Source organism: Malaya genurostris, chromosome 2 (genome assembly GCF_030247185.1).
Source record: "Malaya genurostris strain Urasoe2022 chromosome 2, Malgen_1.1, whole genome shotgun sequence".
NCBI lineage: Eukaryota > Metazoa > Arthropoda > Insecta > Diptera > Culicidae > Malaya > Malaya genurostris.
In genome coordinates this window covers 297,869,109-297,883,849 of record NC_080571.1, presented here as the reverse complement: position 1 = coordinate 297,883,849, position 14,741 = coordinate 297,869,109, and the positions used below count along the sequence as shown (strand labels likewise).

The window sequence follows — 14,741 nt, the reverse complement described above, 5'->3', positions numbered from 1 at the left end:
AATTTGTGCGCATTTATAGCGATTGTGCGTAATAATGTTTTTACGCGGAACAGTGAAGTGAGTTTCGAATGTTGCACTCTAATTGTATACGTCAAATAAAGTATTTTGTATCTTTCAATCTTCCGTCTATGTCGTCCGGTGTTCTATTTGTATTCGGTTTTTATTTTCCGAGTGCTCAAAGTTTTCAGTGAGTGAGTCGATTTCGCGAAGTCGAATGAAGAAAACAGTGATTTAGAAGTAAAATTTTCAAAAAGAAGTTTATGTTTCGCTTGTGTCTTTTTCTCCAATACAACATCGTATTTATACTTGCCAATATAGAAAAGATAACCGCGACTGACATACTAGTGTGCCATCTAGTGGCTAGTAGTCATTACGGTGTTAACGTTTTTTCGGTGACAGAGCGCCATATAGCTGCGAATTGCAGAAACCAATTCAACCGTTTATGTTGGTTGAAAACAACGTTTTCTTTCTCTAATTCAACTAAAAAATTAGTTGAATGGATATGAAGTGTGCCTTAGCTAAGAAATGACAGCACGTTTATTTGGTGAATTCAACTAAAAAAATAGCCATTTCAACAAATATTTTATTGTTATTAAGGGAACTAGAATTAGAAAATCTAAATTAGCCGAAGTAAGATTTTTTTAGTTGTCCCTAAAAAATAACTAACTAAAATCAGAAAATCAACTAATTTTTTCGCCAAAATGCTGATTTCGGTCTTTCCGTGCATAGGTTGCTATTGAATTTCATCATGCTTTCATAGGGTGAAGTGTGTTTAAAATTGCACACCGTAATTTAAAGCGCCGATGCAAAAAAGAGTAAAATTCTTCTAGATTTGGCTCAAAACTGATTCGATTTGTAGGCTTTATTAGTTACTTACTAAACGAACCGACTTCGACTATACTGGTCCCAAGTACCGGAAATAGTGATGTGATGTGATGTGAAGTGAAGCCACCATCAGTTCAAGGACTTGCCAGTGGATGCGGGTAGACTTACAGTAGCTCCGATATGACTCATCCATTCACCTTCTTACTATAGCTGTTACCGAAAAGCGAACAAAAAGGGTTGGGCGGATATGTAAGTAGAGTCACTTACTCGTATTCCGCGGGAATAAAAGATGCTCTTCCAACCATAATATCCAGTGCATGGATAAAGCATATCGCTATACATGCTTGAACCCGCCTGATGGTTTGTTTGAGAAGGACGCGTCAGACTCATTTCAAACCTTCAGAAGGAAACAAGTTTCCTTCAAGTGACTTGGGCTGGCTATCCACAATCCCTCGTCCAGTTATCAATTCGTCCGATGCCCTGATGCTCCCTCCCCTTTACGCCCCGTGCAAAATGTTTTATATTGATTAATACAATGAAACATAGTGTAATGAAATTTATATAACATAAAATTATATCATAGATTACAAAATAATATAATATAACATAATATAATATAATATATTTTAATTTAATATAATATAATACAATGTTATATAATATAATATAATATAATATAATATAATATAATATAATATAATATAATATAATATAATACAATATACTATAATATAGAACAATATATAAAATAACAGTTATTGTAGAGTGTCAGTTATGCTCTTCTATCTACGCAATACTGTAGGAAGTAGAATATTTCTCTTCTAATAACAATAAATATTATAATGAAAATAATAATAAAAAACAATATAATATAGTACAATGAAATATATAATAAATAATAGAATGAATAAAATGATATGTTGCGATATGCCATGATATTATATTACTTGAATTTATATGTCATTTCTCATCCTCTCATTCTGCCATCAACGCATTCCCTCGACCAATTGTCACCACAGACACACGTAAAGACATGAAACAGGAACCAGTGAGGATCAAGCTCACCTTGTGACGACCTTGATAGTTAGTTAAAAGATTACTTTAAAAATGATAACTTATAAGAAAAACAAAGGCTATAGCAGGATAACCATATGAAATCTGCCCCCAAAGGGAATTCATATTGTTATACCACATTCGAAAGGTCATAGACTGGAAACAATTTTCTCAAAGTTTCAACCCTTTAACTGCCATATTGACGGAGCTAGGGTGGTTCTATTGATTTTTATTTTATTTGATTTTTGAAGAAACTGCTTCTCCGAAAAATTTGAAAAAAATCAGGCATGTTTAAGGCATTATGGGGATGCTTCACAATTTTTTTCAAAATTTTTGAAGATGTATTTCTTTTATTAAAAAATACTAGAAAATTTTGAAACATATTTTTTCCCTCTTCCAATTTTTGCACCACCCTGGATTTTTTAGTGATAAATAAAGAATTTTTGGACATGTTAAAATGGTATGTTTTCATATTTTTTAAAAATGTGGACGACCAAAATATTTAATTTTTTCTAAAAAATCAACAACAGTCGACCATGCGTTCCCATCATATTCTGAGAAAAGGAAACGCATGGTGCTTTATCTTAGCAGTTTCTAGTAGTAGTCGACCATGCGTTCCCATAAAGTTCTCTTAAAAGGGAAACGCATGGTGCTTTGTTCTAGTAGTTTATGATGCAACTCAAGCGCAGGGCTTAGAAATCAAAGTAACGAAAAGAAGGAAATGAGTATCAACCTTTGCATAATACATACACGATCATACTTCGGGTACAACCTAGAAAGCTACAAAGCAAGAACTTACTGGTATGTGGTTTATATATGAATGGTAGTAATATATGAACGTTGCGAGTATCACACATATGCAGTTCGGTTACGGCAGTCAAGAACTAGAGCGAGTGACTGTATATAATTCGATGATTCGATAGTGTTTCATGAAAAGGTCAAATCGATTTGCACTGTTGGGTCTCGTACAACGCGGTTTTCTTTTTGCCAGCTCTGTACATTTCACTAAATACATAGCGAGTTGAAACAGCAGTGAATATAATTTTTTCTTTTTTATATTGGTGTCAAACAAAAGTGGCCACTGATGAAGGTTGGAATTGATTTCTTAGAATTGTTTTTCCATAAATACGTTTATTTCTTAAGGCAATTTACATAAGTTGTTCTTCGCCGTAGCATCACTTTTACATAGAATTCTTATCATAATATAATACTAATATAGTCACATCAATTTGAGTTTAATAAAGCATATGAACGATGAACTGCTACAAATTTTAAAATAAGCTGAAATTTTTATACATTTTGTGGTTGATTTCATAACCCACTTGGAGATTTTTTTTATCGGCACATCATTTTTAATAAAATTTTGCTATTGGATGAACTAATGGACGCAGTAGGAGTCAGAACTAAGACTCAAAAGGGTCAATTATTAAATTGAAACTTCAATTGTCTTTATGAAATGATTAAGAAGTTTCATGTAAGAAAGGTCACTAAAAAATTTCTGTAAATTATTGACTGTATTTTTCATTTAAATAGGAAATGGGATAAAAATGTTATAAAAATACATTGCTGTTTCAATGCACACATTTTCTTTCTGATTCTTTTCGTTCATTCTATAGAATTATCATCGTCATTTGGTAGCTGTTCTGATTTAAGCATTTCTGACAATATTTTCGCCGGTCTCACAATTCTGGATAAAAACCGAGCATAAGGAAAGGTAGTGAATAATGGCGGCCTCGTGTGAACAGCAACCAACAGTTCTATTGCCAAAAACGCATTCACAGCAACGGCGCTGGATTCCCAAATATCCAGTCGAATTTGTAGTGTACTCGATATAGTACTTGTAAGCTTTTAAAAATGAGACTTATTACCGGCCTGAATAGCTTGTTTGTGATCTGTGTGTCTCAATTGGGTCATCTCGTGATAAAGCTTTAAATCCGAAATTACTTGGCAGAACATCCTTTTCAAAAGCTTCTATTCCAGAGCTACGATATTCCGATACTTGTTGCTCTCGTTCTCGGATTGATAATATTATCTTGTTAGAACTTCCCGTTCGCAATTTGAACAAAATTATTAAACCTGTAAAAACCTGGAAGCGTTCCTCTGAGAATGAAAATCACTTACTGAGTTAATTATGTATTCTCAGATATTTTCTGGAAAATATGGAGCTTTCTACACAATATACCCAAAAATTAAAGAGATCGATTCAGCGAATCAAGTTTTTTAATAGACATGGTCGATAAATGCTTGATTTGAAATTATGCAAAAGTTATAACTCAAAAATGAAAAATAACGCATCACTATTTTTTATATCTGTTGTTGTTTTAAATTTTCGAATAAATAAAAAAAATATACAGCGCTCTCAGTCTACAAACCATGAAAACCATCATAAAGATATTCGATTGAAGTTTTCAAACACAAAACTCCAACTTTATCTTTATTATACATTTTTCCAGAAAACTGTACACATCCCTCGATAACATATCTTTATGATAACTTTTGACACTGTAATGAAATTTTCATTCTTTCTTTCATTATTCTTTCTTTACATCCATCAGCAACACGTAAAAAACTGACACTCGCTCTAGTTCTTGACTGCCGTAACCGAACTGCATATGTGTGATACTCGCAACGTTCATATATTACTACCATTCATATATAAACCACATACCAGTAAGTTCTCGCTTTGTAGCTTTCTAGGTTGTACCCGAAGTATGATCGTGTATGTATTATGCAAAGGTTGATACTCATTTCCTTCTTTTCGTTACTTTGATTTCTAAGCTCTGCGCTTGAGTTGCATCATAAACTACTAGAACAAAGCACCATGCGTTTCCGTTTTAAGAGAACTTTATGGGAACGCATGGTCGACTACTACTAGAAACTGCTAAGATAAAGCACCATGCGTTTCCTTTTCTCAGAATATGATGGGAACGCATGGTCGACTGTTGTTGATTTTTTAGAAAAAATTAAATATTTTGGTCGTCCACATTTTTAAAAAATATGAAAACATACCATTTTAACATGTCCAAAAATTCTTTATTTATCACTAAAAAATCCAGGGTGGTGCAAAAATTGGAAGAGGGAAAAAATATGTTTCAAAATTTTCTAGTATTTTTTAATAAAAGAAATACATCTTCAAAAATTTTGAAAAAAATTGTGAAGCATCCCCATAATGCCTTAAACATGCCTGATTTTTTTCAAATTTTTCGGAGAAGCAGTTTCTTCAAAAATCAAATAAAATAAAAATCAATAGAACCACCCTAGCTCCGTCAATATGGCAGTTAAAGGGTTGAAACTTTGAGAAAATTGTTTCCAGTCTATGACCTTTCGAATGTGGTATAACAATATGAATTCCCTTTGGGGGCAGATTTCATATGGTTATCCTGCTATAGCCTTTATATTTTGCGCAGAGGTACGTAGTACTACTCATAATAAATCCTACAATATAATACAATATACTATAATATAATATAATATAATACAATATAATATAATATAATATAATATAATATAATATAATATAATATAATATAATATAATATAATATAATATAATATAATATAATATAATATAATATAATATAATACAATACAATATAATATAATATAATATAATATAATACAATATAATATAATATAATATAATATAATATAACATAACATAATATAATATAATATAATATAATATAATATAATATAATATAATACAACATAATATAATATAATATAATGCAATATAATACAATACAATATAATATGATATAATGCAATGCAGTATAATACCATACAACATAGTATATCATAACATGAAATAGTGTAAGACGATAATATATGAAACAATATGCTATGATACAATATAACAGTTAATGTCGCAGTGTAAGTTACGCTCTTCTAATAATAATAATAATAATAATAGATGATGTAATAAACAACAGAATTATATGTTGTAATATACTATGATAAACATTGCACTTTAGGATGGGCTTCAACCTACAAGCCATTTCGCACCCTCTCATTCTGCTACTAACGCAGAAGGCGATAGCACCCAGTCGACGCCGTTCTATTGACCAAATGTCATCATAGACGCTCGGGGAGGCATGAGATAGGGACTTGTGAGGACTTAGTTATCTCACCATTTGACGACCTGGTCCCAAGTACCGGAAATAGTGGTCAAAAACTCTAAAACCAGACTCACTTAATTTTCTCAGAGATGATTTGATATGTTCAATCATTTAGTGCGACGATGCAAAATAAAGTAAAATTCTTATTAACATGACAAAACTGTTTACAAATTAAACAGGTTATGTTAGTTTATACCCGAAGAAAGTTCATTGTTTTATTCAAGATATAAAATTTTTTTGACAGAATCTTCCAATTAAATTTTTAAAATATAAGTAACATGAGTGTTGTGTAGAGAAGCTTGTTACGGTCGAAACTCAGCTTAAAACGAGCGAAGAGTGAGCGAGTATGAGGAGAGAAATCAACCTCGGTATTTTCCAAGATTGACTACGTCGGTCGATTGGCGGTACCACAAAATACACCTTTGCTTCTGATTCGTTTGCTAGTTGTATTTGAACTGAACTCTACTCTACTAATTGTTACATAATTTCCCGTATAAAATTGATTAAGCCATGTATATGTTTTAGCGAAAGAACACCAATGAAAGGAACAGTGGAAACTAAAACTACGAAAGGTTTGTATAAACTTGTTTTGCGAAACTAAATTACTCTAACCAGCAACAATGAGAAAGGCATCACTACACCATTTAGGTGGATTAAGACAGGTTTTTTATGTATGAATTACAATAGAATATTTTCACACAAAAAAAACACATTGATGGTAAGGAGGTATACTAAACTGTCAGAGTTTGAGCTTTTAATACCATTCATAGAAAGAAATTATTAATTTAACAGGCGACATAATTCTTCAAACGATACAATTCATAACTACTTAACATCTCAAATGACACAATATTCTATTCGTACAGAAATTTACTGGCTCCGAATGTAATTTGCACTCGGCTAGCAAGTGAGACTGTATGAATTTATATCCACGATTTACCAGACAAACAGATATGTGCTTCTGTGGCTCAGTCGACTAACTGGTGTGCTTTGCGAAATAATATTTTTCGGTTCAAGCCGCGTTGTTGATGTCGATCTTTTGATTTTTACTTCTTTCGTTTTCAAGCCATGTAATTTTCAAATCACACAATTTTTCATGATCTTGAATATAAATTTGTGTGAAATATGACTATGTTTACAATGTCAATCATGAAAATATTGACACAAAACCTTGTATAGCTCAAAAAATAACACCAGATCTATAAAACATTCAGAACGTTGTTCTGGCTGACGATGAGACCACTTTTTTATACCATTTGATCCACTTCTTGGCTTTGTACATACATACACACACGGACATTAGCTCATTTCGTCGAGCTGAGTCGATAGTATATGAAATTATCAAAATTTTGAACAAATTCTACACAGTTCGAAAAAATCTTGTGATTTTACATCTTTTAAGATGCACATGAATGGAGCGTCGAATTTCACACAAATTTTTATTCAAGAACATGTAAAATGGTGTGATTTGAAAATTACATGGCTTGAATTCGAACGAAATAAAAAACGAATGATCGTTAGCAGTTGCGACACTTGAACCGAGAAACATTAGATCACAAGCACATCAGTTACTCGACTGAACCGCAGAGCTCATATCTGTCAATTGAATAATTGATACATATAAATCCATACAGCGGCACTTGGTAGCCGAGTGCAAATTACATTCGGAGCATGTAAAATTCTCTGCGAGTGGAGCATTGCGTCATTTGAAAAATTAAGTAGTGGTGAATTGTATCGTTTGTAGAATTCTGTCTCCTGTAAAATTCATAATTTTTTTCTGTGTAAACTTGTTTTTTTATGTTTATAAAAAAAGGTATAAATAATATATAATAAATTCAGGTATCGGGTAACCATTAAACGAACTTAATTCTATCAAATGTAACTGTTTTGACAAAATTCCTAATTTTTTTTTGGCTCAAATATATCTCATAAACGATCGGTCCGCTTAATTTGATGTCTTCGGAAAAATTTTAGGTAATTATTGAGATTACGTGGAAAAATTATACATTGTATAAAAATTTTATTTTGAATTTATTTTCAAAATAAACCATAAAATGATTATTTTCCTCAAGCAAAGCACTTTAGATTTTTTTTATTTGTTATTATGTTGTATCTCACAACTGATGAAATTTATTGCACTGTAGGCCAAGAAGTTTCATCAGTTGGACTGGAAAAAAATTATAGTCTTTCAAAAATGTTTGGTGCAATATTTGTTTTTATATGTTTTTCGTTCCGCCTTTATGAAAGGACGTATAGTTTTCAACAAATGCTAAATGCTTCCATTTTCGAGATACAGTGAATTTAAAAATTGGCTCACTTAAAATCTATCAGTTTCGGTCGTCTTCGCATGTTTTTCGAGTCTTGCTAAAATTGAAGCAAAATTTGACAGAAATAGTGAATTTTTGTACTTTATTATAGTTTGTATTAAGTCTGTGGAAACCCGATCAATTTTTTTATTTTCTTTTAAACCTATCTCAGAAATATTACCTGAAGTGTCAGAAAATCGGCAATCGATGATGGAGTTGATTTGTATAGTAGAGTGCATAACAAATAGGTAGATAGTAGTATTATCAATTATTTATGCAATAGTCACACAAATTTGATTATATTTCATAGTTCACTACCGATGGTAATCATTTCGTCGATGATGAAGTCCATTTTTGCAATTGTAGGAGACGGTACACACTTCAGTACCAGCCGAAAAAAATAACCTAATTTTTTCGTGGGATAAGAAGAATAACTAATCATCAGTGTACCTTTCTTCACCATCCTTTCCTTCATCGCAAGCGTAACCTGTGACGGAACAACGTGTTACTCATTTGGTCAGTTGATCAAATATGACGGAAGCAAACAAATTGGCACCTTATAAAGCTCGGCATGCCATCCATCATTTTCCTCGTCAGCAGAAATCAGCTGGAGTCGTTTGGGGATAAACCAGAAGCAAACGTTCGTAAATTGATACGGCGTCGTCTGGACGAGTTTGAAAAAGGAACTGCTGGAAATTTTTGTCTGGAAGTATCGAGCACACAGGAACGCGTTATCCACGGCAGACCCGAACCATGCTGAACCACGTGCCTTCAACATGAACCAGAGTTTGAAAGAGTCAACCTAGAATATAGTCAGTGAGTTATCGGGTTTCAAAATACAAACACTATCACCTTTCTGCCACACTGGATGCTCATGTCGCCGGTGTCATAGGATGCGTCGTAGTATTTATCAGCAGTAAAAAGATATTCCGCACAAGTGGTATTACAGTTACTAAGGAGACCTTTATGCTTCAGAAGAATCATCGCACACTGAAGTGGAGCTCCCAGCATTTTCTGGGGACACAAGGTCACAGAATCAGCACGTTCAATTCCTATTAGCAAGTCTCTGTGTTGAGCTGAGAAAACAACTGCGCCTCCCCAGGCCGCCTGGAAGTCCAATAGATAGATACAACAAGCAAGTATTAGTAAAATTAATGTTCGTTTTATGGGGTCACGGAGCAACGTACATCAACGTGCATCCAAATTCGATACTGATGGCACAAATCGGCGACCTTTTCCAAATTATCGAAGGCACCGAAAACTGTCGTTCCGGCTGTAACCGACACAAGAAGAGGCATTGATCCCCGGTCAATTGCGTCCTGGATAGCTTTCTCCAGCAAACCAATGTCAATGCGGGATGTGGTATCCGTTTCGATTTTCACCACATTCTTCTCGCCTATGCCCAGCCAATTGGCACTCTTCGTTATGCTGTAATGCGACTATCCGGTGGGCGAGAAACACAGTAAAATACTGAGTGAATATGCACAAAAAAAGAGCATAAAGAACTCAATGTGATTTTGTGTAATAAAATTCAAAATTGTTTAATTAATTTAATATCACCTCGCAGACACATTAATAAATGACAAAACTGTATTTTTATCCTTCAATTGAAAATGAAAAATTTGTTCTTTTAATTTATCAGAATATGCATTCAGCCTATAGAATAGTTTTAAGAATCGAAAAACAGAAACACTTCACTTGGAAAAAAAATGAATTTTAAAGGTGACCTAATCATACACACTTAAAAAAACCCTGTGATTTTACTTCTTATTAGATGCACATAAATGGAGCGTCGCAGTTCACGCAAATTTACGTGGAGGAACATTTGATATTGTGTCTGAAACTCGATGACATGAAATTCATGGAAATAAAAAAAAGAATACTGATAGCAACGCCGCGACATAAACCGAGAATTATTGGATCGCAAGTATGTCCGTTAATCGACTGAGCCATAGAAGCATGCATCTGCTTCGCTGGTAAAAGGTGCATTTAACCATTTAGTCGCGCCTGCTAGCAGAATCCAAGTTACAGTCGAAACCAGTAAAATTCAAGCTCAGCTAATATTAAGTCATTACAAATAAAATTTTCCGTCATTTGACAAATTAGGTCTTCATGACTTACATCGTATGAGGAATTAAGCAAAGACATCATATTAACAAGATATTCAGCTCTCACATTTCCCGAACAAATCGTTGGCAACATCCTTTTTTGCAAGCATGGCGCCCTCAGACGAGTCCGCATCGAATCTCGTACATAGAAGTAGGGGAGAGAAATGTCAAATTCGTGCGCGCCAAAATAACTGCACTGCGCTCCAATACAATTGTTCAATGTGATGCCGTGTGATGGCGTTGCTGGACTGAAGATTGATTTCGCTCCAAGCTGACAGGGTCTGGATTAAGTTACCTGTAAAATTCAATTTTTTTGGAGTGCGTCAGAAAATATCATTTGTAACGATTTAATATTGGATTGGCATCATCATTTTTACGTGGATTTTCGAAGTTACGCGAATTTCCGAAGTTACGTGGTTTTTTACACGAATTTTCAGATATCCGGTTTTCTCGTTTTGTTTTAAAAATGCATGAAACGTCGAGATCTGGTGTTAACCCAAATTTTTTTTTAATTACCTACCTGACACTGATGTCCTATAAAAAAAATGTTTTTCATATTACACCAGACCTGGACGGTTCATGCATTTCTAAGACATTTGGAATGAAAATAATTCCTTTAGTTTTGCGTTTTTTACGCGGATTTCCGAGGTTGTACGGATTTCTGAAGTTACGCGGTTTTCTTTGCGCGGATTTTTTTTCTACGTGGTACGTATCCCCCGCGTAAAAAGAGACCTTAGTTTATATTTTACTGGTTTTGACTGTAATTTACTTTCGACTAGCAAGTGTAACAGTATGAATTTATATGCACCATTTATCAGCCAAGCAGATGTGTGCGTCTGTGGCTCAGTCGATTAACGAACGTTCTTTTTATGGTCCAATGATTGTCGGTTCAAGGCGGTTACTAGTATTTTTTTTATTTCGATGAATTTTATGTCATGGCATTTTCCAATCACACAATATCACATGTTCTTGCACTTAAATTTGCGTGAACTGCGACGCTCCATTTATGTACATCTTATAAGATGTAAAATCACAGTGTTTTTTTGGAGTGTGTTTTTTAGTTATATCAAGGATGATCCATTTTGCGAATTGTAGTGCATGTAGGGCACAAAAATTATTACTACATATCATTGAACTTTGCAATATATAAAGCATTTTATAAAAGAAACGGAGAGGTTAGAGCAAATAAAAAGCAACCAAGTAAAAATCACGAACATTTTCCCTGCTATTCCAGTAATAACCAATATTCGGAAGTGGTAAAGTATAGAACATTTCACATTGTAGTATAGTTATAAAATTTTAGTAATTTAGTTAAGAAATATGAAGGATTACGGAGACCAACTACGGGGATAGCAGAAAAAAAGTGTTATATCATAAGATATCTCTAGCAAATTTTCTAATATTTATTCCAGTTGTCAAAATATTGGGGGGGCATGGCCCCTCCAATAAATCTTTTGGGGGAAGGCAAAAAGTGCCTTGCATTCCCATAGTTGCCGCGCCTGTTTATCATGGTAACCTATATTTTTCGTCCGCAACTACAGATGTCTTTCCTGATCATAAGCTTTCGGGCGTATTTATCGGTAAAAAGGAATTTAAATAGGAACATCGCCTGGTTGTCCAGGAAGCATTAACCCTTAATTCATTTTCACGTAAATTTCGTCGCTCATAAGTATACATCCTTCGAGTTTCGTAAGAACCTCATAGTACAACTGCCGGGCACGTCTTTTGGCTACTAGATTTTGTTTCAGTGTTCTGTTTGGTTGCTTACCTGACCGAAAAGAGCGAAATTGTTCTTGCAGACGAATCCTTCTTACAGTTATTTACCCTAATCGTTTTCAACCTGATTGTCGATGTGGACTTCCATCAAGTATAATTAGTTTGAAACAAAATGAATCGTGATGAAGTGATTCAGTACTGGAAATTTGAAAACTTCCAGAAAACATTTCAAAACGAACTGCTGTCGAAACATTCCAGATCCGACTATAGTATAATAAACGCTATAGTATAATGAACGGTGTATCCAGAAAATAAATGAATGGCACCGACAATCGCCACAAATTCTCGATGAACTTCTGGAAGAATCAGAAAGTTTTACAGACGCAAGAGACGAATTACCATAATTACCACGAATTGTTATATATCGTAAATTTTCAAGTTTTAGAGATTCGACTTAAAAGAAAGATTTGAGATCACCTCATTTCGTGCATTTCTCGGACAAAAAAAAATAAAACTTTACAAATTCGTATAAAAAAATCCAATAACTTCGTAAATTCGCATAGAAAAACCCACAACTTTGAAAATTTGCATGGAAACTCGAATAATTGTGAACATTAGTATGAAGAAGTTACATAAAAAACTGTATTGGAAAATTACATAAAAGAAGGCTTGAGTATAACTCTTTAAAATAGATCAATTGGAACTGCTTGCCTTCATTATAATGCTGTACGTTTTAATTTTTTTTTCAGTTGTTGGATTATTTATTTCTTTACAAAACAAATATCCAAAAATCACAGTCGCTAGTATAGTCACTTACATCTTGTGAAGTGAAAATTTTCAGTGGTTTTTGGCCGTACATTCCTTGCGATTTGTTTTGTGGTAGAATTTTATGACGAGCCATTGCTATCGCGTACCTGTAAATTATAAAGAGTATTAATTATATTGATACTATATTCTAGGTTTTATAAAGAAAATATGACAAACCACGATTTTTCAAAATGTAAGAAAAATAGAAAAATGCTAATGGAATGTTCTAAGTTTTACTAACACTCGGTGTTCGATAATAAAAGCTACATTAGCTACTGGTTTGTCCTGAGTTTTTCAACGAAAATGCTAACATCACCAACGAACTTTTTCACCAGATACCTGTTCTCTATATAACGCTAAGTGTATGCTAATTTTATTCAAATTATGAGCCCTTTGCAAGTGTATTGCGTAGGAAAGTTTTATTCGTAAGACTGAGAAAAGGATAACGAAAAAGAATCGTATTTTCTCTGTGCGCATGGATTGTCCCATAGAGAAGTGAATTCGCAGAAAAATAATAGCACGACTACTAAACAAATAGCACTCTGTGATTCCATGATAAACATACTGATAGAATTTTTCAATGCAAAGGAAGGCTATGAAAAGTTTTAGTACGCCTTTTTTCAAATAAATTCTTTCGATCGATTTGATGAAAATTCAATGGTTTTTGTGATTAGATATTCTTTAGAGCAAAGTTACCATACGAATCAACTCTTCAAGTTTTAAATACATACTAACATGTTCGCAATCGATCCACCAGGTGTGAACATGCCTTCTCCGTCTTCGAGGCCGCAGAGCTTGAGAAAAAAATTTACAACAGCTGATTCCACTAGCGAAAATACCGGTGCTGCTTCAAATGTAAATCTGCAAGGACAGTAAATGTGAACAACAATAAAATTTATGAGAACTCAGTTAAACTAACTGGCAAGCATTAAGTGCATCCGTTATCCAAGATGCGGTGAGTCCGTACAAATCTGGTCCAGCGTACATTTCATTATAGTAACTCGGATGGCATGTTTTGATGGAATGTTGAATTATTTTCCTTAGTACTTGTTCCTGCTCAGCCGAATTTAAAGCAAAAGAATTTTCCAAATTTAGATTTAGCGCGTCCTAGAAGTGTAATATTTCGATAAGAACCCACTAAGTAGCCTTTATTATTCAATTAACCGTGAGTTCGAGAGGTTCTTTATATGGAAACACCTTTTCGGTTTCACTAGGTTGGAGAACATGCTCTGATTGTAGAATGTCGAAGACTTTTGATAACAAATTCAACTCTTCCATGGCTGAAAAAAAACGTTCCGCACACTTTATTCCACTAAACTCTAGTCAAATCACAAACGAGAATGCCGGTCGCTATCAATGTATGGACGCTCTTTATGCTTCCACTGGTGATGTTATGTAATATTCAATATTTGATTACACACTAAAAGTTTTGTCCATTCAATGTAATGTGTAGCTTTAATCATTTGAAAATATACCCACAGAACGAAAAAAACGAATATGGGCAGATAAAAAAATAAGTAGTACATGAGCACAAATTAACGGCTTATTAAAACAAACAAAAAATTACGCGAGAGGAATGCGAAGCAAAAAAATCGTGTATAAATATACTTATCAATTCTATCAATTTACATTCGTATCCTATTCGATACAATAACCGCTTACGGTCGGCTTACAATATTGTGTAAAACGATAATAGATAAAACCAACGATCAGAAGGTCCACCCTAGGTCAGTCATTATTGGTTTCAAGCTACTCATGTTGTTAAAAGTGCAGGTTCTTTTTTATGTGGTTTTCGGATATAGCACAATT

At 33.6% G+C, this 14,741-nt stretch overlaps 1 protein-coding gene across 1 annotated transcript; it reads right to left on the bottom strand.

Annotated features, from left to right (window-relative positions):
• Positions 1 to 8,132: 8,132 nt before the first annotated feature.
• On the bottom strand, positions 8,133 to 14,500 carry LOC131427303 (cysteine sulfinic acid decarboxylase-like). Its single transcript, XM_058590367.1, has 8 exons — positions 14,097 to 14,500; positions 13,852 to 14,039; positions 13,668 to 13,793; positions 12,943 to 13,039; positions 9,489 to 9,740; positions 9,154 to 9,408; positions 8,858 to 9,103; positions 8,133 to 8,788 (listed from the first exon to the last, which is right to left on the bottom strand). The coding sequence occupies exons 1-8, from the start codon at positions 14,208 to 14,210 to the stop codon at positions 8,606 to 8,608; spliced, it is 1,461 nt and encodes a 486-aa protein (XP_058446350.1). The 5' UTR covers positions 14,211 to 14,500; the 3' UTR covers positions 8,133 to 8,605.
• Between the last annotated feature and the right edge of the window lie 241 nt (positions 14,501 to 14,741).

Coding starts and splice junctions, on each gene's coding strand:
- LOC131427303 (XM_058590367.1), bottom strand. CDS start 14,210: ATGGAAGAGTTGAATTTGTTATCAAAAGTCTTCGACATTCTACAATCA. Junction 9,741..12,942: donor AAATTTTCACTTCACAAGAT/GTAAGTGACTAT, acceptor CCCACCGGATAG/TCGCATTACAGCATAACGAA. Junction 9,409..9,488: donor GAATTTGGATGCACGTTGAT/GTACGTTGCTCC, acceptor TTGGACTTCCAG/GCGGCCTGGGGAGGCGCAGT.